General features: G+C 39.0%; 1 protein-coding gene across 2 annotated transcripts in view; it reads left to right on the forward strand.

Moving 5' to 3' along the window:
* Positions 1-21,146, forward strand: part of LOC145993967 (4'-phosphopantetheine phosphatase) — a 116,596-nt gene that overhangs the window by 2,751 nt on the left and 92,699 nt on the right. For both annotated transcript variants that reach the window (XM_083129976.1, XM_083129975.1), the window contains exons 3-5: positions 149-348; positions 2,599-2,782; positions 14,577-14,669. In XM_083129976.1, the coding sequence (XP_082986102.1) occupies positions 149-348; positions 2,599-2,782; positions 14,577-14,669 (477 nt within the window). The remainder of the gene's footprint in view (positions 1-148; positions 349-2,598; positions 2,783-14,576; positions 14,670-21,146) is intronic.

Genomic DNA, 21,146 nt, shown 5'->3' on the forward strand with positions numbered 1-21,146 from the left:
CCACATTAATCCTCGTTGTTGCCATTAACATATTGGAGATTTGTAACAACCAGACAAAATAGACTGTATGTGGTGGTAAATTGTGAGCATTGTGTACATGTTGGTGGTATTTTTAATTTCCTGTAATAATTATATATGTTTATTTCAGGATCATATTGTATATGAGGTGTCAGAAGGTGCCAGGCTCCATTTCATTAAATTCGAGACAAAGTATATTGAAAGTTGCCTGGACTTCATTCAGCAAAACTTATTAGGTTCTCGAGATAATATGCTTGGTAAAAGCATTAAGGCAACTGGCGGAGGAGCTTACAAGTATACAGGATTAATTCAATCCAAGTTGGGACTGTCGTATGTATATATATTTATTTGCTTTTGTCTTCCCTCTTATGTACTTTTCAGCTAATAATTTAACTGGTTGGTTCTCTAAAAATTAACAAGATTATGGCCAAGTGAAATAACTAAGAAATATCTTCATGCAGAAAGTTTATTTTTTCACTGTCCTAAAAGTCATCCTTCTGGTCTGTCGAGATCTCATTTTTAAACATACTATATTTATTTAAAATTCCATTATACATGCTTGAAGGAATAGAACATTTTTATAAAACAATTTACATGACTTATCACTTCAAAGTGTGTTTGAGTGTTTTAACATGGCCCAGGTGATTTTTAAAATTCCTGTAGCAAAAGAAAGACAACTTTTAGTCAGATTTATGGACAGTATATCCCTCCCCCTTTTTTTTCTTGGTGGAAGAATAGGGTCTTGTGCAAATGCTACTTCTCCTGCTGCTTTCCTCAAATATAAGAAAATTGAAATTTAGTCTCGCAGCATTTTTGGCTGCCAATTTCCTTTAGTTGTTCCTTTTCCTTTTGTTACATATTAACATTTTAACATCAGGAATTTGTTGTCATTTTTTATTCACTTCAAAAGTTTAATGCGTTAATTTTAATTCATTCAAAAAAGATGCAGTAAATTCACGGAAATGTTCGGTAAGAGTGCTCCGACTGAGTTCAATTCAGAAAATTGTCAATAAATTTCGTGAGAGTATCTGTATGTAACGTGAAACACTGACGTAGGAAAATGTTGAAATTATATCCATATCGAATTCAAGTTTTTCATGAATTAAAACAAATTGACTACCCTAATCGTGTGCACTACTGTCAATAGTTAAAGAACTTCATTGGGAATGACATCATTGTGTTGGACTATGTGTTCTTTAGAGAGAGAGAGAGAGAGAGAGAGAGAGAGAGAGAAAGACTCTCTCTCTCCAGAGAAAGAAGGAAAGCCGAGAGAGAGAGAGAGATTTCTTTCTTTTTCTTTCCATCTCTCTCTCTCTGAAAGAGAGAGGAGAGAGCTCTCTCTCCTTTTCTTTCTCTCTCCCCCCTCTCTCCCTCCCTCCTCTCTCTCACTCTCTTCCTCTCCCTTTCTCTCTCTCTCTCTCTCTCTCTCTCTCTTTCTTTCTTTCTTTCTTTCTTTAAAGTACTTTTTCCCTGAACAGCCTAGAATTAATGCAATCAACCAGGTGAATGGAATAAGTTTTGCAGGCTTTCATAATGGTGTAGTATTAATGCTGCTGCCTTGTAATCTTGAGTTCTTGAATTTTATGCATATATACGCTGTAAGGACTGGACCTACAGTTTAAAGTTGAAACCAAACTACATGGTGTCCCAAAATGATTACCCTGATTTCATAATTTTCTTACTCTTTAGTGATTGCACTTATTTTGATTTTTCTCTTGCATATATGTTGGTCCAATTTTCGAGTTTTTCTGGTTGTGTGAAATGAATGTGCATGTTCTTAAGTAGGGGCACTGCTGCTCTTTAATCTGAAGACATGGCTTCTACGCAAGAAAAGGCTCAGTGTGTCGTGTGGCTGGCTGGGACAAAATCACCAAAAATGGTGCAATGGAAGGTTCAAAACAACCACCAGATGTGAAGTTGATAAAATCTTGGTTGCAAAAGTTTTTAGAAACAGGTACGGTCGAAAAGGGTAAAAGTGCTGGGCGACCATCGACATCTGTGGAGACTGTTGAAAACATTCACGCAGCCTTCCATGCATCACCAATAGCGATTTTGAAACTTCCGTTGCATTGTTTTTGGTGATTTTGTCTCAGCCAGCCACACTACACACAGCCTTTTCTTGTATAGAAGCCACGTTTTCAGATTAAACAGCGCATATTCATTTCACACAGCCAGAAAAACTCGACGATTGGTCCAACGCATCTGCAAGAGAAAAATCCAAATCGGTGCAATCACTAAAGAGTAAGAAAATTATGAAATCAGGGTAATCATTTTGGGACACCCGGTACTTGTGCCTCTAGGACTGTTTGATTACAAGGCAATGGCGTTACTACTGTGCCATTGGCGAGGCCCTCCTTGTAATCAAGGCATCCTGGGTTGGATCTTCAGTGGAGGCACATAGTGGTTTGGATTCAACTTTAAACTGTAGGTCTCTCTTTGCTTGAGCATGCTATTTGCAAATGTCATCTTAAGTAACCTATACATTGTACCCTATCATTTTTCTGGATTCATAATATCATTTTCCCATGTGTGTACCATGATGGAAAATGTTGTAATATCAGGTTGTATTCTTTGTTACAGAGTTGACAAAGAAGATGAAATGGGCTGCCTCATTAAAGGATGCAATTTCCTTTTGAAAAATATGATAGATGAAGTGTTTGTGTACCAGCGCCACGGGAATCCTGAGTACAGATTCCACAATATGGACCCCAATATATTTCCATACCTTCTAGTCAATATTGGGTCAGGGGTCAGCATTATGAAGGTAAACTCTAAGTTTCTTCTACATCATGTCTACTGAAGATCATTGCAAATCATGACACTTAGATTTTGCAGAATACAAGTTGCACTTGGAAAGGTTAATCCTTGTATTTTAACAGTCTGCCTTTTTGTTAATGGTTATAATGTCAGGAAATTCAGGAGTTTTTTTTACTATATAGAATGGACGTTTTTTTTCTCGATTAAAATCAGTTTTTTTGGAAACCAAGTGGAAATTTTGGCTTTTTACTAGGGATGTGACGAAGCTGAAAATTTACCGATGCCGATGTACTCACCGATAATTTTTGGAACCGATTCCGATACATAAGATGTTATGGAATGTTATTTTCAGCATGACAAAAATAAATTTCCTATGTATACAGGGTGTTTCTAAAGGTCGTTTACAACGCTTGGGAGGTGATTCCTCACACGAAAACAAGCAAAAAGTCTAAGTTCCATTTTTACGACTGAGGCTTCGTTTCCGAGATAGGAGCCTCGCAAAAGGTGACAAAGTGAACGTCACTCCTGACTGGGACGAATACTATAACAGATAGAGAGGCGGTTCCAAGGGAATCATAAAGGAATCGTATGTGCTCAGTCCGGAAGTCACTATGAAAAGTTCACTGCACGCATGCGCAATGGAGTCCTCAAAGGAATTGGGGATTTCCAGCAAGAACAATGCATGGAAAGGGTATGTAACGCAGCAAGAAGGACCGTGACAATGAGAAATGCGTTAAAGACAACACATCCCGACCTCAAACATCAAAACATGAGCACCGAACACAAAATCGGAAAAGTTGAGCACGGTTGCATACCCCAGTTACACGCGAGGAATGAACGAATCATGTCATGTGGCATACGAGAGACAGGAGGAGGGAAAGAAAAACACAATATCAGATGATTGCGACAACGTGTATTTTTACACGCGACAACTACGTAATATCCGCCCCCCCACACACACACAACAAACAACAAATGCTACAATGTCTTATGCACAGACAGTGCGTGTCACTGTACACCAACTGAAGATGTCACTTTCACCACACAAAGGGGGTGGGGAGCAATACCAAAAGTGTTCGCACGCGATCATTGTGACGTAAAAGAGACCAGTTTCGGGAGCGCTGCACAGGCAAGTCTGACTCTCGTAGTCTACGTTTGACCTTCATGACTGCTGTTCCCGCGAGAGGAGCTCGAAGGGTTGGTTCTCTCCGGCAGTCGTCCCAGTCGTGTTGCAGGTGCTGGGATATGATCAGCAGTTCGCTCTAGGTTGTCATACGCATTGAAGAGTACTAGTATGTTGCATTGAAAGAAGTTGACGTGGTGGAGTGGGCAAGTCAAGTATCGCAACAATTGGTCTGTGGTGTTCGTACGGTGATACGGCCAATTTGTGCAGTGTGCCAGTGTTAAACAAAATCAATACTCTGCAGTTCCAGCTCCCTATTACTCAGATGGCTGCGTATACGACCCAGCAGCTAGCAGACATGCATCTCATGTATGGGGAGGCACGTGGTAATAGCCGTGAGGCAAGGCGTCTTTATGGAGAACGCTTTCCACATAGACGTTTACCGTCTCACACCTTCTTTCAGGTAGTGGACAGTCGACTGCGTGAAACAGGGTCAGTGTTACCAGCGCGGCAAGAAGTTGGAAGACCCCGAAGTGTACGCACACATCAGTTTGCAGAAGATGTGTTAACAGCGGTCGCAGAACATCCTGGCACCAGTACGCGAGTGCTCGCTCGGGCACGAAACAAGTCTCATGTGAATGTTTGGCGAGTGTTGTCAGAGGAAGGAATGCACCCTTTTAAACTGCAGAAAGTACAAGAACTGTTACCTCGTGACTTTCGCCCTCGTATGGAGTTTTGCCAATGGTTGTTGCATCAGCTGGACACAAACCCTCACTTCGGGGCAAACGTATTGTGGACAGATGAAGCCATTTTCACCAGGATGGATGTCTTCAATAGTAGAAACAGTCATGTATGGGACTTTGACAACCCACATGCACTTTTTGTGGCCCATCACCAGCACAGGTTTTCAGTGAATGTGTGGTGCGGGATAGTACATGATCATTTAATTGGACCATACATTCTCCCTGTTCGCCTGAATGGTCGCACGTATCATGCATTTCTTAGTGAGGTTCTGCCTGAACTGTTGGAGACCGTACCTTTGGCACTACGGCAAGAAATGTGGTACCAACACGATGGTGCACCAGCTCATTTCGATTGTAATGTACGACATTTCCTGCATGACGTGTTTCGCAATAGGTTCATTGGTAGGGAAGAGCCTGTGCCTTGGCCACCGAGGTCGCCAGATCTCAACCCTCTCGATTTTTTCTTCTGGGGAGAAATGAAAACCCTCGTATACGACACACCTGTCACATCAGCTGAGGACATCGTTGCTCGCATCAACGTCGCCGCCGCGACGGTAGCAGATACACCTGGCATGTTTGCTCGTACTCGACAATCCTTGATTCGTCGCTGTCATCTCTGCGTAGAAGTAAACGGCAGACATTTTGAAAACCGTCTGTGATTATTGCCCTCGGCAAATACCAGTGAGAACACTCTTGGTATTGCTCCCCACACCCTTTGTGTGGTGAAAGTGACATCTTCAGTTGGTGTACAGTGACACGCACTGTCTGTGCATAAGACATTGTAGCATTTGTTGTTTGTTGTGTGTGTGTGTGGGGGGGGGGGATATTACGTAGTTGTCGCGTGTAAAAATACACGTTGTCGCAATCATCTGATAATGTGTTTTTCTTTCCCTCCTCCTGTCTCTCGTATGCCATATGACATGATTCGTTCATTCCTCGCGTGTAACTGGGGTATGCAACCGTGCTCAACTTTTCCGATTTTGTGTTCGGTGCTCATGTTTTGATGTTTGAGGTCGGGATGTGTTGTCTTTAACGCATTTCTCATTGTCACGGTCCTTCTTGCTGCGTTACATACCTTTTCCATTCATTGTTCTTGCTGGAAATCCCCAATTCCTTTGAGGACTCCATTGCGCATGCGTGCAGTGAACTTTTCATAGTGACTTCCGGACTGAGCACATACGATTCCTTTATGATTCCCTTGGAACCGCCTCTCTATCTGTTATAGTATTCGTCCCAGTCAGGTGTGACGTTCACTTTGTCACCTTTTGCGAGGCTCCTATCTCGGAAACGAAGCCTCAGTCGTAAAAATGGAACTTAGACTTTTTGCTTGTTTTCGTGTGAGGAATCACCTCCCAAGCGTTGTAAACGACCTTTAGAAACACCCTGTATATCTATTGGATACATTTGCATCTAAAAAAAAAGTGGTTATGTGAACCTTTAAGAAGAACATAGATTCTCAAGAGATTTGACATTAGTACACAAGCAGTTCTTTGAAAAGCAAAATGAATTCTTGTTCTTAATGTTGTAAATGTAATGCTGGCAGATTGAACTTCAGAAACAGGTATGGCCCAAGTATTTTCTCACCACTTGCTGCAGGTTTGGATACTCAATCTTTAATTTCCAACAACAGCAGATCCTGGTCACGTGGAATAGTTGGTTCAGCAATGTACTCTTTTATTTCTGATTTTGAGGTAGGATGATCCTCTGAATGAGAGTTTGCAATAATTTTGTTACAAAAACTCTACAAATGAAAAATCATAACCTAATTTTCAATAAATCTTACAAAATTAAAATATAAAACTTATTAGAAGGTAAATCTCTAGTATAATCTGTACCGTTTTAATAACAGATTTTTGCCAATGCCGATATGTCAATTTCTGCCGATTTTCATACATCTCTGATTAATCGGCTTCGGCACATCCCTACTTTTTACCAATTACAGCTAACTTATTTCTCTGTTATGAGTTTACACGTTTGTAAAGACATATTTTACAACTAGCTAAAAAATGTACATGATGTAGCTGCCAAGAGACAGATATTGGCCAACCCCGTGGACACGTTTTGCATAGTGGTTCAGATACAATTTTAACCCTACTCTACCCAGGGTGGGGGGGGGGTATACATTGCCACTACCTCTATTTTTTAGATTTTTTTAACTGAAAATAAATTACATTGTTACCTAGGATGTTCACAATATTTCTGTATTACCTTTGTTCCTAAAAACACAAATGTAGTGTAATTAGGAGCCAATATGTAGTTGGTGGGCTCAGGTGCCATCTTCGAATGCGTTTCATTTGAGACACTCATGCCAGTGACAGTGTACAGTCATGGACACTTCTGGTTTGTAATGATTCCATTGAAAGTTAACGGAATTGTTATAACCCAGAAGTGTCCGTGACTACAATTGCTTGGTAATTATTATAATTAATAAATAACTGCACATATATAATCAGGATAGGAAGCAGTAATTCAATAATAAAATGGTTCCTTGAATTTTAGAGATAAAAAAAGTGTGGGTCTGTGAAACCCCCCCAATATGTAAGTTTCTTGTATCGCACGGTTAAGCTAGGGTTGAAACTTTACGTGTGGTCTTGATGAGCACATTTGACCATGAAATGGACTTAAAACAAGCTTTTACATGTTTGTGTCTCAATTTAAATGTTGATGTTATAAAATATGAAATAAATGTTAATGTCAAAATATTTGATGTTTCGTGAGCATTAAAAAACTTTACTGTTCACAACACATATGTAGAAGTATACGTATTACGTGAATGTCTGTATATATTTGAGACAGAAGCGACACGTGGCTCTTGGAAACCAACCCTTAGTAGTAAATACAACCTTTCAAACTGAAGCAACAAAAGCTGCAAGTGTCGCTTGTTGGCATGTACAGTTTTCTCAGGGAACTTTCAGACCGAAGTGACACGTGTCACTTGGAAGCAGACCCTCAGCAATCCATTCAACCTTTTGAACCGAAGTGCGACAACGAGCTAAACACATTACTTGCAACCATTACTTGCATGTTGCTTGGTCTATAGGCTACTGTTTTCTCAATGGCATGCATCATGCCGCTTCGGTCTGTTGTTCTTGCATGTACGGTGAATGTTTTGCTTTATACTCAAGGAGACTGTGTTACTTGTCATCTGTGACTTCAGTCGGAGAGCTCTTTCAATGGCATGCATCATGTCGCCTCGGTCTTGTTTGTGCACTTCAATGTGACACCCACACTGTCATGTGTTGCTTCAGTCTGAATATTCTCTATACTTAACAACATTGTTAGCTACTTCATCAGAGATTAAGATTTAATTTAGCCTGTATATCACAGAGAACAAAATAAATTATTGTTGTTGGAAAAAGGCCAGCTTTTTGATAGAAGGTTCCTTTCATAATCATGAATGGGCCTCTGGAGTGGCATAAAGTAATGCTATTGCCTTGTAATAAGAAGGGGTCTGAGGTTGAATCCTTAGTGGAGGCAGAGTGCTTTGGATCTAATTTCTAACTGTAGGTCCAGTTTTTTTTTTTTTTTTTTTTTTTTTTTTTTGGGTGGGGGGCATTTGCAGCCAGTCTTATTTCCTTCTGCTTCAGTTTTAGTGCTTCATTTTCAATCAAATGGTCCATTGCACCCAGGGGTTGGCGACTAAATGTAATTTTATATTTGACAGCAAGTCTATACATAATTGAACTATGATTATGCCATAGTTGATATATTAATATTAATTAAGGGTGCATATTAATTTGCACACAAACTTTAAAGATCAGAAATGTATTTATGAGTGAAATTGTTGGGATCAGGGCATCGACTTATAAGAAATAAATTTACTGGGCTGTGGTCTCACAAAGGTTGAGTACCACTGCAACAAGCAGCCAAAATACATCACTAGTTGCTCTGTGACCAGGTTTAGCGGCCATTTAACCAAATTATAATTTAATGTAAAGAGATGTGATACTAGATTTTCAAAAGGTAGAGCAATAATTTCTTTTTTGCTTCATGTGCATGTTCGTATAACAAATTCAAACATTGAAAATCATATTATACTATTAGGTTCTATTAGAAACACAAACAAAACTACTCTAGTTATGTGAATATGTTTATACTACATAGATGTATTGCATAAACCTATCGAAATATGAAGATAACACTCTGAAAGAACAGCGCATTAAAAAAGCCAGCTTTTTTTAAAACAGTGTTTATGTGTAGCCACGAACCTCATATTGTAAATTGCATTTTATATTTAGAAAGGAGTGTCTATTTTACAGTAGGGAACAGGAAAAATACTGCCAACTCTTATTTTCATTGAGTTTAGACACTTTTGTGAATAAAGCCATTGGAAATTTTTTTCCCCCAAAGAAAGCAGTTTTTATTCCGACAACTTCCAACTCTGCATTTTACACATACGTGGCACCAGGAAAGTGCCAGATACCCTCTGCTTTAAGTTACACACCATGCTAATATAGAACAATTGTAACTAACATTAGGAGATTATCGGTACTTTATTGGTATTAGCAAAATCCCTCATAGAAATATTCAGAATTAGAAAAAGCTAATCTCAGCAGCCAGCTTTTTTTTTGGGGGGGGGGGGCAAACATGGTGTATGAAAACAATTAATCCAATTTAGACAAATTTATTTAGAAATGTGACCTTAATACATTTAATTTATTAATTAATACAATACTGGATTAAGAGTATTTAATTCTTGCACTGGAGTGGCCTTCCTAAAGAAGGTTCTACCGGTAAGAGCATAAATAACTATGCAATTCTAATTAGAGTTGGAAGTGGTCCGCGGATTTTTTGGTTGACCTTTTTTCAGCCTCCCCCCCCCCCCCAAAGTGTTTCAAATCAGTGGGAATACGTTACTTGGCTGTATTTTTGTTGTTTCATAGCTATCATTCATCTGTCTACTGTAAAAAGACATGTCTAAATTGAAAATACAACTTTCGACATGGAATTTGTAACTAGACACAAGCAGTAGTTGCAAAAATACCGGCTTTTTTGAATGGATGGTGGTAACTTCATATTTCAGTAGGCTTATTAAATATATCTACGTAGTATGTAAGCACACACACAACTAGAGTACTTTTGTACATATTTTGTAAATAGAATCCAATAGTATATAAATTTCGTTGTTTGAACTCTTTCCCTGGTGGCAGGATTACGAACTTGCTCTCTCTATCCTGGCAGGCAATTTAAACAAAATTAACCTAAAAGACATTTATTCTTTTTGTTTGGCAACAGCAACAAAGATGAAATATTTTGTTATACAAAGTGTAAATATCAGTAGAGGATGAATGAAAACATATATTTATAATGTAATAATTTTAGCAATTTAGTAGTTAGTAAGATGTGTGGGTGTTCAAATATTGATGGGCATACCGATTTGTCTAAGTAGTTGTGTGACTTATGAAATTTTCGTCCAAAAATATTTGCAAAAAATCAAATGGGTTTTTTACACTTGTCAAATCGATTTTGATTCCACAATCTCCTGTAAAAGGGACAATTGTAGGCACAATGTCACTGTTTGTCCATGCAATGTGTGTATTATGCACTGGGGACAAGATCACAGTATCTTCACTATCACTTTCGTCTGATCCATTGGAAGATATTACATCTTGAATTTCATCAAGTTCGGGAATATAGATTTCATTTTCACTTCATCAGCACAAATTTCATTCACTACTTTTTCAAAATCCTGCTACTTGATCGCCTGATTTCCCTTTCGAGATACCATACTTCTTGCCTTTGGTCTGCCTCAAACACACGGAGCTCTGGAACACAATAACAACAATGGGGATAAAAATAGACTTGCGCCTCACAAAACAATGACTCAAACGTTTTCAAGGTCGAGCGATCTTCCTTCAACACCTGTGAAAGATTTTGCAGTCACGTGTCCAGCTGCTATGCGGCAGGATAGCTCAGACGAAGCACATGTGTCTGGGCGTGAAAACATGCCCACGACGGAGAAAGGTTGGATTCTTTTCGGAATGAAAACATGCCCATGCCAGGGAAAGTGTTAATTTGACATGTGAACATTCACATGAAGCAAAATAAATTAAGAAATAAAGAAACACTGTCCTATTGCACGGTGGCCTAAAAATGAGGCATAAACTGAAATAGATTGGGCACAAATGACAAAAAAAAAAAACAACTAAAAATCTGGCTTTCTCTCAGTAAAATTTTGTTTGTTTAAGAAGTCCACTTTATGCTCGGATATGCTAATTGGGATTGGACTTAACATCTTAAAATGAGATCTGAACCACTGTGTCTTCATTGGAGATTGACCTTGGAAACCCTTGATTACAAGGTGACATAATTATTTTATGGAATCAGCGAGGTTCATTCTTTTATATTTGGTCTAGGAATTAATTCATGCGGTTGTTACGCACACATTGAAGCTGTAGTTCAAACACAAAATACATAAATACCTTAAGAAAAATATTGTCCATCGCGAGCCACTACTTTCGCCCATCTTGTCAGGCAAGTTACGGGTTCCGTGGCGAAAGAAGTCCTCATCCTTTGAATCGATCCAGTCAGAGACCCATTTTTCGATATCTTCTGAAGAAGTGAACCGCTGTCCAATCAAATCGTTATTCATGCAATCGAACAAGTAGTAGTCCGAAGGAGCAACGTCTGGTGAATACGGCGGGTGGGGTAAAATTTCCCATCCGACATTTTCTAAATAGGTTTTGACCGGTTTTGCGACATGTGGGCGAGCGTTATCATGTTGAAAAATAAGTTTATCATGTCTGTTCTCCCATTCTGGTCGTTTCCTGGCCAGAGCTTGCTTTCAAACGCATTAATTGTCGTCGATAACGTTCTCCATTAATAGTTTCACCCGGTTGCAGCAGCTCATAGTACACCACACCTTTCATATCCCACCATATGCACAGCATAACCTTTGCACAGTGAATATCTTGTTTCGGTTGTGATGGACCTGGTTCACCTGGCTTCACCCAGGCCTTTTTTCGTTTCGGGTTCTCGTAATGGATCCACTTCTCATCGCCAGTAACAATGCGATGCAAAAACCCCTTTCTTTTCTGTCTTTGAAGCAGCAATTCGCAAATGGTTTTTCGTCTTTCAACGTCTCTGTCTTTCAATTTATGTGGAACCCAATGTGACATCTTTTGAATCATTCCCATGTCTTTGAGGCGTTTGGAAACTGTTGTTTGATCAACGCCTAATGCTTCTGCAAGTTCTTCCTGCGTTTGACACGAATCCTGATCGAGCAATGCTCTCAATTCTTCGTCTTCAAATTTTTTTGGCTGTCCAGGTCGCTCTTGGTCTTCCAGGCCGAAATCACCACTTCTAAACCGTGCAAACCACTTCTGACACGTTCGCTCAGCTAGCGCATGGTCACCATACACTTCCACCAAAATACGATGACTTTCGGTAGCACTTTTCTGCATGTTAAAGTAATGAAGCAGAACACCCCACAAAAACACTTTATCTGGCATGAACTGCGCCATGTTCAGTTGACTACAAAATGCTGTTGTTGACGCGTCAATCAACTGCCCTATACTACGAACGATGCACGCTGACAGGAGTTTTCAACGCATGTGTGGCTACACGGAACTGTGGGACGATACGCTCGTTACACCATCTCTTGTCCAGGTGCACGAATTAATTCCTAGACCAAATATATGTCTGGCCATTTTCCAACTGTGCTCTGAATTGTAAGTTACTTTGGAATCTAAATCACAAGTTACTTTGGAATCTAAATCACCCTTGTAGTAGCATACTGATCTTAGGTATTAAATGGGGACTTTATAAGCATCTAGTTCTGGATACATACTATGGATGGTAAAGTTTTAAATTGTCTTGAAACATACAATAGTTTAATGTTAACATTTGCTTCATTTTTTGTGACATCAACGTCAACTCAACTGGTCGATAGTCCGAGAGAATTTTTTCATCAAGGGCACAAGTTTGCGAAAGTGAAAGTTCATTTTATGCTTAGATGGTCTAAACAGGATTGGGCCTACAGTTTTAAAATGGAATCTAAATCTTTCTGCAATATGTCTCCACTGAGGATCAAACCTGGTACTCATCTATTACAAGATAACAGGGTTACCACTATGTCATTGGGTAGACACATACTTAAACGTATGGAAAAAACAAATTAGTAGCTACAGGGTATCCAAAAAGTCACAACCGAGATTTTGTCTACATAACTTTTGTACAAATATGATAGACATAAATCTTACATTAAGTATATATTTGTTCTATGTGGATATTTTTTAAAACTTCAACTATATAATTGTGCTGTTCATGAACGTTCAGTTTGTGGAAAAGTACTAAGGTGTAAAATAGAGTGCTGCAGCAAGAACTATTTGCCTAAGTGTCTAATAGTTTGCACAGGCAAAATGAGTGGTACTTGCTCCAAGACCAGTAGTTTATGTATAACTTTAATTTGTCTGTGGTAGTGGACCCTCAAATGTGGATCGTAAAGTGAAAGACTTACTGAATAATTATCTCCACGTTTCACTTGCTCTCGGCCCCTGATTTTTGCTTATAAAAATCAAACTATTGGTCATAATGTAATGAAGGGAAAATAGGGGCCAAGAGCGAGTGAAACACCCTGTAGTTTAGTCTATCTTGCCAATAAAAAAATTAATTAAAGTGCTTCCCTGTGCTTTGCACCATGCCATGAAGGTGTAATGGGGGGGGGGGGTCCAGGGATGTCCGGCCATGTGCTATTCACCATCAATTACAGGAGGTTTATGGAGACAATGTTATTGACGAGTCGTCTGTTCGGTGCTGGTGTCGAAACTTTAACTCTGGGAGGTAGAACGTCCACGATGACGAACGTTCCGGTCACCCGTCGGGCATTCAAGTGGGAAATTTTCAAACATTCACCCTACAGTGTGGACCTGGTTCCTTCAGATTTTCATCTCTTCACAAAACTAAAGAACTTTTTGGGAGAAAAGACATTTCACAGTGGTGAGGAACTGAAAGAAGGGGTGACTACTTTTCTCAATGGACTGGCAGCAGAGGAATATGAAGCTGGGTTACAAAAACTCGTCACACTTTACGATAAATTCTTAAATGTACATGGTGACTATGTAGAGAAGTAGTAAAGTTTGTTGTTAACAATTACAAAGTTTTGTAAAAAAAATATTTTAAGTTTTTTTTAAAATTCAAAAATGGGTACTACTATCTGGATGCCCCTCGTACCAACAGAGACCGTCGATATACATTGAAAACGTTTTGCAAGCAACTCCACAGCTATATTTTATCCGTTTGTTTCCACTTCGTACAAAAACTTTTTTTACACCTTAGTAACTTTTCTCCATACTGAACGTTCATGAACAGCATGATTTTCTAGTTTAATGTTTAAAAAATAACCACATAGACAAAGTTGAAAATTCATGTCTCTATAACTATTTGTACAAAAGTTATGTATTTTCAAAGACTCGGTTGCTTGACTTTTTGTACATCCTGTAGAAGAAATGCCAAATATGTGTCTTTTGGTTGCTACACCATGTACAATTATTTAGCTAATTGCAAAATAACATTACGAACCTCTAAACTCTTTAATTTACACTGCAAGTAAAATGGGTTAGCTGCAATTGGTAAAAAGCTGGCATTTTATCGGAAAAAAAACTTCCATTCAAAAGAGCTGGCTTTTTTGTAACTCTAATTCTAAGACACATCTACCATATTCCTGCAGATTTTAAAATTTGGTGGTAGTGATGCAAGAATTGATAATGGTATTACAGAACCTTTCCTCTAGTTGGAATTTGTATATTGGATTCCGTAATTTCCTGCTTCATCATGTAACTATTTTGATTGTTTCATTCTGCAAGATTTCATAATTTAAAATCATTGTTTGCCAAATTTTTATACATTTAGTATGTGTCAGATGAAATTTACACTATGTCCAGCTCGGTGATCATGTTCAAGTGTGGCTCTAATTATGTATTTGATTCTCTTCACAGGTGGAGTCAGAAAATAAGTACGAGAGGATAGGTGGCACTGCGACTGGTGGTGGCACTTTCTGGGGCCTTGGGTCATTGCTCACAAAAGCAAAGGTATTCAATAGCATTTTATATGTGCACTAATACAATGGAACCCTAGATTTTACATTTTTCTGCATTCTTTTTTCACCTTGATCTCCTGAAAAACTTCCACTGTACATATATTTCAAAGGGGGGAGGGGGACAAAGTGAACCTGCCTCCACCTGCATTCATTTGAGGAAATGCTCTTAGTGTCCAGATGCCTTAAAATATACCAGGAAATCAGTTGCATGAATTTAACAGTTCCCCCACGTTTTAATTTCTCTTATTTATTGATACAATATACATGACAAAATAACACATATAATGAAAGAAAAATAATTTCATGGTAATTGATTTATAGTATTTCATTTGTTTATTTTTGCCATTTCGGCTACCAGAACTCTATTAAGTATGTTGTGAGAAGCAATCGATGATTGAATTGTAGGTGTGAGGTCTTTTATAATTTTTATTTGAAATTTGAATACAGTAAAACCTCTTTAATTCGAACCCCAATAAGCAGAACTTTTCTTAATCCGGACAGGCAAAAGGAAAAAAATCAGAATGCAAGGTATACAGGGTGTCTCGTAAGTAATAGAGCAAACTGACACAGGTGAAAGTACACGAAAATAGAAGCAAAAAAGTGTCAGTAAACATAGGTCTGAAAACGAGCCGTTTTCGAGATAATCGGGAATGTGTGATTACAAGCTGCCACTGACATCCTAGTTGATAAAATGCTAATAATGTGTGCAAATGTGTGGTTACGAGCTGTCATTCATTGCATTTTGTAAACACAGAGTGTTTTACTCCTTGCGCGGTCCGAGGTTTGCTCCTTGTTTACAAAACAGAACATTTCCGAGAGGTGGCGTTGGAATCAAACAGGATGTAAGTAGAATGTTCAATAAAAGCAATGAGATCTCCAAAGACTTTTCTTACTGTATTATTAGCATTTTACCAACTAGGACGACATTTACAAACAATGAAGTCAGTGTAATGTCAGTCACGAGGTTCATGTCCCCTGTTCTGGATCCCAGATCAGAAATAATATCACATAAAGTATGGTATACACCAATTATGTCATGTATATATTCCTTTGTATAGCATTGCAGTTTATTATTATACCTATTATAAAATGCAATCAAATTGTAATAAATAGAGAAAATAAGGTCGGGGGAACCGTCAAATTCTGAGCAACTGACATCGTGGTATATTTTTAGGACAATAAGCACATACCCTCGAATGTATGCGGGAGAAGGTGGGCTTACTTCGGGGGTTCCCCCCTTTGTTACATGTATTGAGTAGTTGTAATACGTGCATATTGGTTGCTTATGGTTGATAATTGTCTATAATTATATGATAATGCAATTCAATATGTAATGTAATAATGGGTATTATTTCACTTGATATGGATTACTCTGGTGAAGTTTTATAGTGCATATAAATGCATATTTGGGATGTGACTGCATATTTTAGCTTAACGTGCATATAATAATTTTCATGTAATTGTTAGTTTCAAGTTTGTCTGCTTCATTTTCCCCGTTCTTTGTGTCAGTATTAAAAATAGCCTACTTCTGTCTGGTCATGGGCACTAGTTGATTCAAGGACAATCCAAAACTCATCTCATAGTGTTATAGGTGGTCTGGTTGCTAAGATAGAGAAAACCCACCCTTTCACAAACCAACAACCATTCACATTTCCAAATTCCAGCAACAACACTGGGGTCACGTTATTTGAGGGTTATCTCCTAATGTGACATCTTGATAGGTGTGTGTGTGTGTGTGTGTGTGTGTGTGTGTGTGTGTGTGTGTGTGTGTGTGTGTGTGTGTGTGTGTGTGTGTGTGTGTGTGTGTGTGTGTGCGCGCGCGCGTGCGTGCGTGCGCGCGCTGGTTTACCCGTGTAAACGAGGACTTCCATGTGTTAACACATCAGCAGTCCGAGGACATTTTTTGCCGACCGTAGATGCGAGGACGTCCTCGGATCGTCTCGACAATATATTCAAGCATCCCAATGCTTTCTCAGTGTCTGGTCCTTTTCCCAGGCGTGGCTCGGAACGTAGGTCTGGTGCCTGTAGCGATAAACACACTCACACAAATGTCCCTATGTTAACGGTCTGCAGGCATAAGTAACACATCTCGGATTTCACACTCCGCTCTCCTCAAGGTCACGAAAGCCCGCCAAGGGTCCGGGGCGAGAGGGGGTGAAGTCCTCGGACTGAATGTCGCGTGCCCGTCACGGTACTTCTCTACCGCCCCCACCTCCTTTCCACGCAGGGGACAAAGACCTCCCAGGGTGCACCGTGGACATGTGTTTACTATAACTCCCCCTCGCTTCTGGGAAGAAGGTTTCCACTGAGTCCATGCCCTTTCACGTTTGCCTTTCGGTCATGTCGACGAAAACACGAAGAATGAGAATTTTCCAGTTTTACTTCTTTTTGTAATCTGTACCATGATTTTTTAAATCATTTTCCCTTTTATACCCTTCTTTGTTTTTCTTTTCTTTTCACTCAGACGCATATGAATTATTCAATTGGATGACACACCAAAGAGGACAAAAACATTCATAACTTACCAGTGGTTTCAACGCTTGATTCGTAGCTCATTAGGGGCGTCACAGCAGGGTGGATGGAAAGACAAGAGTCAGAGGTCGTGATATGAAGTGAGCCAGCACGCTTTTCTCTCGCTATTTATGTTTTTCTTCCCTCCCTTCCTTCCAATAAACCATTTTTAACCATTCAATTAAATACATAGCGCATGAGTTCTAATATCTTACAGAGGAAAATCACTTTCCTTCATCCAGTTTTCCGGAAAAATGAAATTAATTAATATCATCTATTTTTGGATATATTATATTTTCAGTAATGTATTTTTCATATGCGTGGCATAGAAATCAATTCAGAACGTCTCTTTTACACGTAAATTATAGTGTAGAAAATTCAACGATCTTTCAATTTGCGAACAAGACGCATGGGCGGTAAATTGTACAAATCAATTGGAGATCTATCTTGAAACATTGGCAGGGGTCTCTACGTTTGTAGTTAAGCCTCTGTAGCTCGTACACTGTACACTTCCATTCCTTCGTGTTCTATATCGCTTTCGTGTTTAGGATTTAATTGTTCTTACGATTCTGCCGACAAATCAGGAAGCCAACAGCATATATTTTTAGTAATTCTAAAAATTACGCCCTACTGTGACAGTAGAAGCTAAACAAGTTTGAGCAGCATTTACAAGGTAAACGCGATACTCCACAGGCCTTTATCAATCGGAAATATCAATATATAACTCTCATTTGAGATAGACAGACGAGCAGGTAGATATATTATATCCTATTGTAGAAAGTGATACTATTTTTAGTTCATAGAATTTTATCTCTGTATCTGTAATTGATTCCGTTATTTACCTGAAAGAAGGATCGGGCGTGCCAACGAGGACATTTTATCTAATGAAGATTATCAAGGGTCAATCGAGAATATATATATAATGCATCATGTTCGTGTTCAGGAAGTGTTTCAGTATGGTGAGTGGGTAGAGGAGCACCTACACGACTGCTACACGAAAGGTGAGAGAGAAATGTTATAGGAGAGTTAAGCTGCATTGTGTTCTCCAAATACGCAACTATATCATATTAACTGAAATATTCATATTTGTTCGAAACCATGTGTAAAGATCAGCGCTCGTACTGGAAATTGTTAGGTGAGAGAAGTTGTTCTAGCCTTGGGGGTATCTTTGCATAAAAATATTCTATTGAGGAGGAATACAACTCCCCGAATACCCAACTTAGAGCATTGGTAAAGATATAATAGCAAACACATTTATATTTATATACGTATATGGATATACACTAACACAGGGTGTCGTTGTGAAACACCGACATCCTTCCACAGCATGTAAACGACATCAATCTGAACGAATTTTTTTCGATAACATTTTGTTCGTTGAGGTCTCATTTTGAGAGTACGAGCCCTCAAAATATACCACTTTTATCCTGTGTGCTTACAGCCATGAATCACATGCCGATGCCACTAACATTTTTTCTATTGTAAAACGACAAAATTTTTAATACGCTACTGACAGACAAGGAAGGATAGCCTCCAGGATATGAATATCTCTTAATAAAACTTAGAAAATTTGTAACGTAAAGGTATCAAGCATGTTAAGCAACGTACGTGAATTGAACGAAATTTAAAATCAGGAATGTCGTTCTGTCAGATTCTCTGCTACCATGATAGGCCAGTCAACAAGGGGGTCCAATATGGATAAAAAACAGGGAAAGGTGGAACAAATGTTATTATCTTCATAAAATGGTTATTAACAATATATTAATTTTGCACGCCTGTACCACCCCAGATTTGGCCGCCATCTTCAAAATTGGCCCCCAAAATAAGTTTTTTTTTCCAAATATCTAACTTGGAAAGCATTTTACAGCAGAAGACGTTATAACAAAAATTAATCTACATACAATTCTCTAGAAAAAGGTTCTGTGCTTTTTTCTTCTAGGATGCACCGTTTGGGTGCTAGATGAGCGAGAAATTTTAAGTCCTTTTTCAGCCCCGATTTGGAAGTGCGGAGCTCATGGAAACATGTTTTACATGAAGTTTTGGTAATTCTCTTCTATAAAACTAGATTTTTTACATTTGTTCTTTCTCATAGAACGTAATTTATTGGTTCAATTGCTTTTATCACTGCATGCAGTACTTACAGGATATAGTTTAGCGTCCCTGAGTACAGGAGATAATATATTTTGTCAAAAATAGAAGATAACTTCAAAGGAACATATTGACTTGGTCCAAAAAGGTTATTTCATATTAAAACGCCCTTGTTCCTGGATGCAATGCCCGGTGGAGGCACATTTCTCAGTGGTTTGGAGCCCACTATAAACTGTAAGTCCAGTCCCGATTGTCTATCTGTGCATAAAGTAAACTTAAAACAACAATTCAGACCACAATAACACGATCAGAAAAGGTTTGGTCTGGGATCTTGTCAGATATGACGATGGAGCCGTCCGCGATGCGCTCCAATAAGAGTTGTGGGGATGGCAGAGGAGTGATCAACTCAGTTTTAACTAAGTGGATTTTTGGCATGTCTACTAGTTCACAGATAGGCAATTGGGAAACAATTTGGGAAACCTGATGGTAAGAGGCCTGTAGGAAGGCCAAGAGGAAGATGGAGGGATAACGTTGCGATGGACCTAAAGGAAATCGGTAAGGATAGGAAATATTGATTTCTTGTCCAGGATAGAAACAGATAGAAGGATTGTGTTGCTGTAGCCATAAACCTTCGGGTTTAAGAAGGCTAGAGAGTTAGTTAGTTACCAGTTCACAGATAAAATAGATGAGCTGCATGTCGATGCACGAAAGTCTCGTACACAAAGAGATAAACAAGACTCTCAGTTCTTTTGTCAGTGATTCTCATCTTCGCCACCATTCCCTGCTTTTGATTGATTGTTTTGATTGCATTTGAGTTTTAAGTCCACTTTATACACAATATGGCTAGTCGGGACTGGACCTACAGTTTTCAAGTGGGATTCGAACAACTATGTGCCTCCACTGGGTATCGAACCGGGGACTCCTTGATTACAAGGCGACAACATTACCACTACGCCATCGGGGATCCCTGCTTTTGATTGTATAAAGCCAATAGTTACAAGAGTAATAGGGAATAAGAAAACCAATCCTTCCAATGCTCATGATGTTGGAATGTCTTCAATGTTGAGCATTTGGCAAATGTCAGGTTTGAACAAAATAAGAGAGATTCACTGAAGCGATCACTTCTGAAATAAAAATCAGAGATACGTTGTATCCAGTTTTAATTTAAAAAATATTTTACTAAAAAATCAAGATCAATTCAGAGAAAACTTTAAGTACAAATTTGCCCCGTACCCGATATAGCTGATGTGGTAAGGATGTGGAAAACCAAGAAGTCTTATCTTTATGATCTCTGTGTAGCACTCTCTGAAAGTATCACAACAGACAAGAAACTGCACAGTCTGAGCTTCTTCGCATTATATTCTGTAAAAGCCTTAAAAGTTTCATAAGGGGCCTTGTAGCTGTAGGAAAATTGGGCTAAATTGTTGAATGATCTGTGAACATTGCAATATATTCATGTGTTCAAAATCTGACACTGTTCTATCCTCTGTCCTAGGAATCTCTGGAGCAAGGTCGTGTATTACAGTATAGAAGGGAAGTAAGCGAGTGGGCGGAGCGAAGCAGTACACGCTCCTGTAAACGGCTAGTCCTTTCAGTTATTTTCCCACGCCACGCAATCCCGTTTCCTCTCACGTGTTCATTCGTCGAGCCCTCTCGAGTTACTACGTGCGCAGAGACTTGTTTTCATTCGCTGGCTCCATAAATTCCCGGGACAGAGTATAGAAGAGACGGAAGCTAATCTTGAGAGATAAATGCAACTTTTCGAAGCAAGCTGCACGTGTCGCTCCAACTGCGCCATGTTCTCAATACCGTGCATCGTAGCACGTCTGTTGTTCGCGCTTGCACGGGGAATGTTTTACTATAGACTAAA

The sequence above is a fragment of the Lepisma saccharinum genome, chromosome 10 (assembly GCF_977018435.1).
Source record: "Lepisma saccharinum chromosome 10, izLepSacc3.1, whole genome shotgun sequence".
NCBI classification, from domain to species: domain Eukaryota; kingdom Metazoa; phylum Arthropoda; class Insecta; order Zygentoma; family Lepismatidae; genus Lepisma; species Lepisma saccharinum.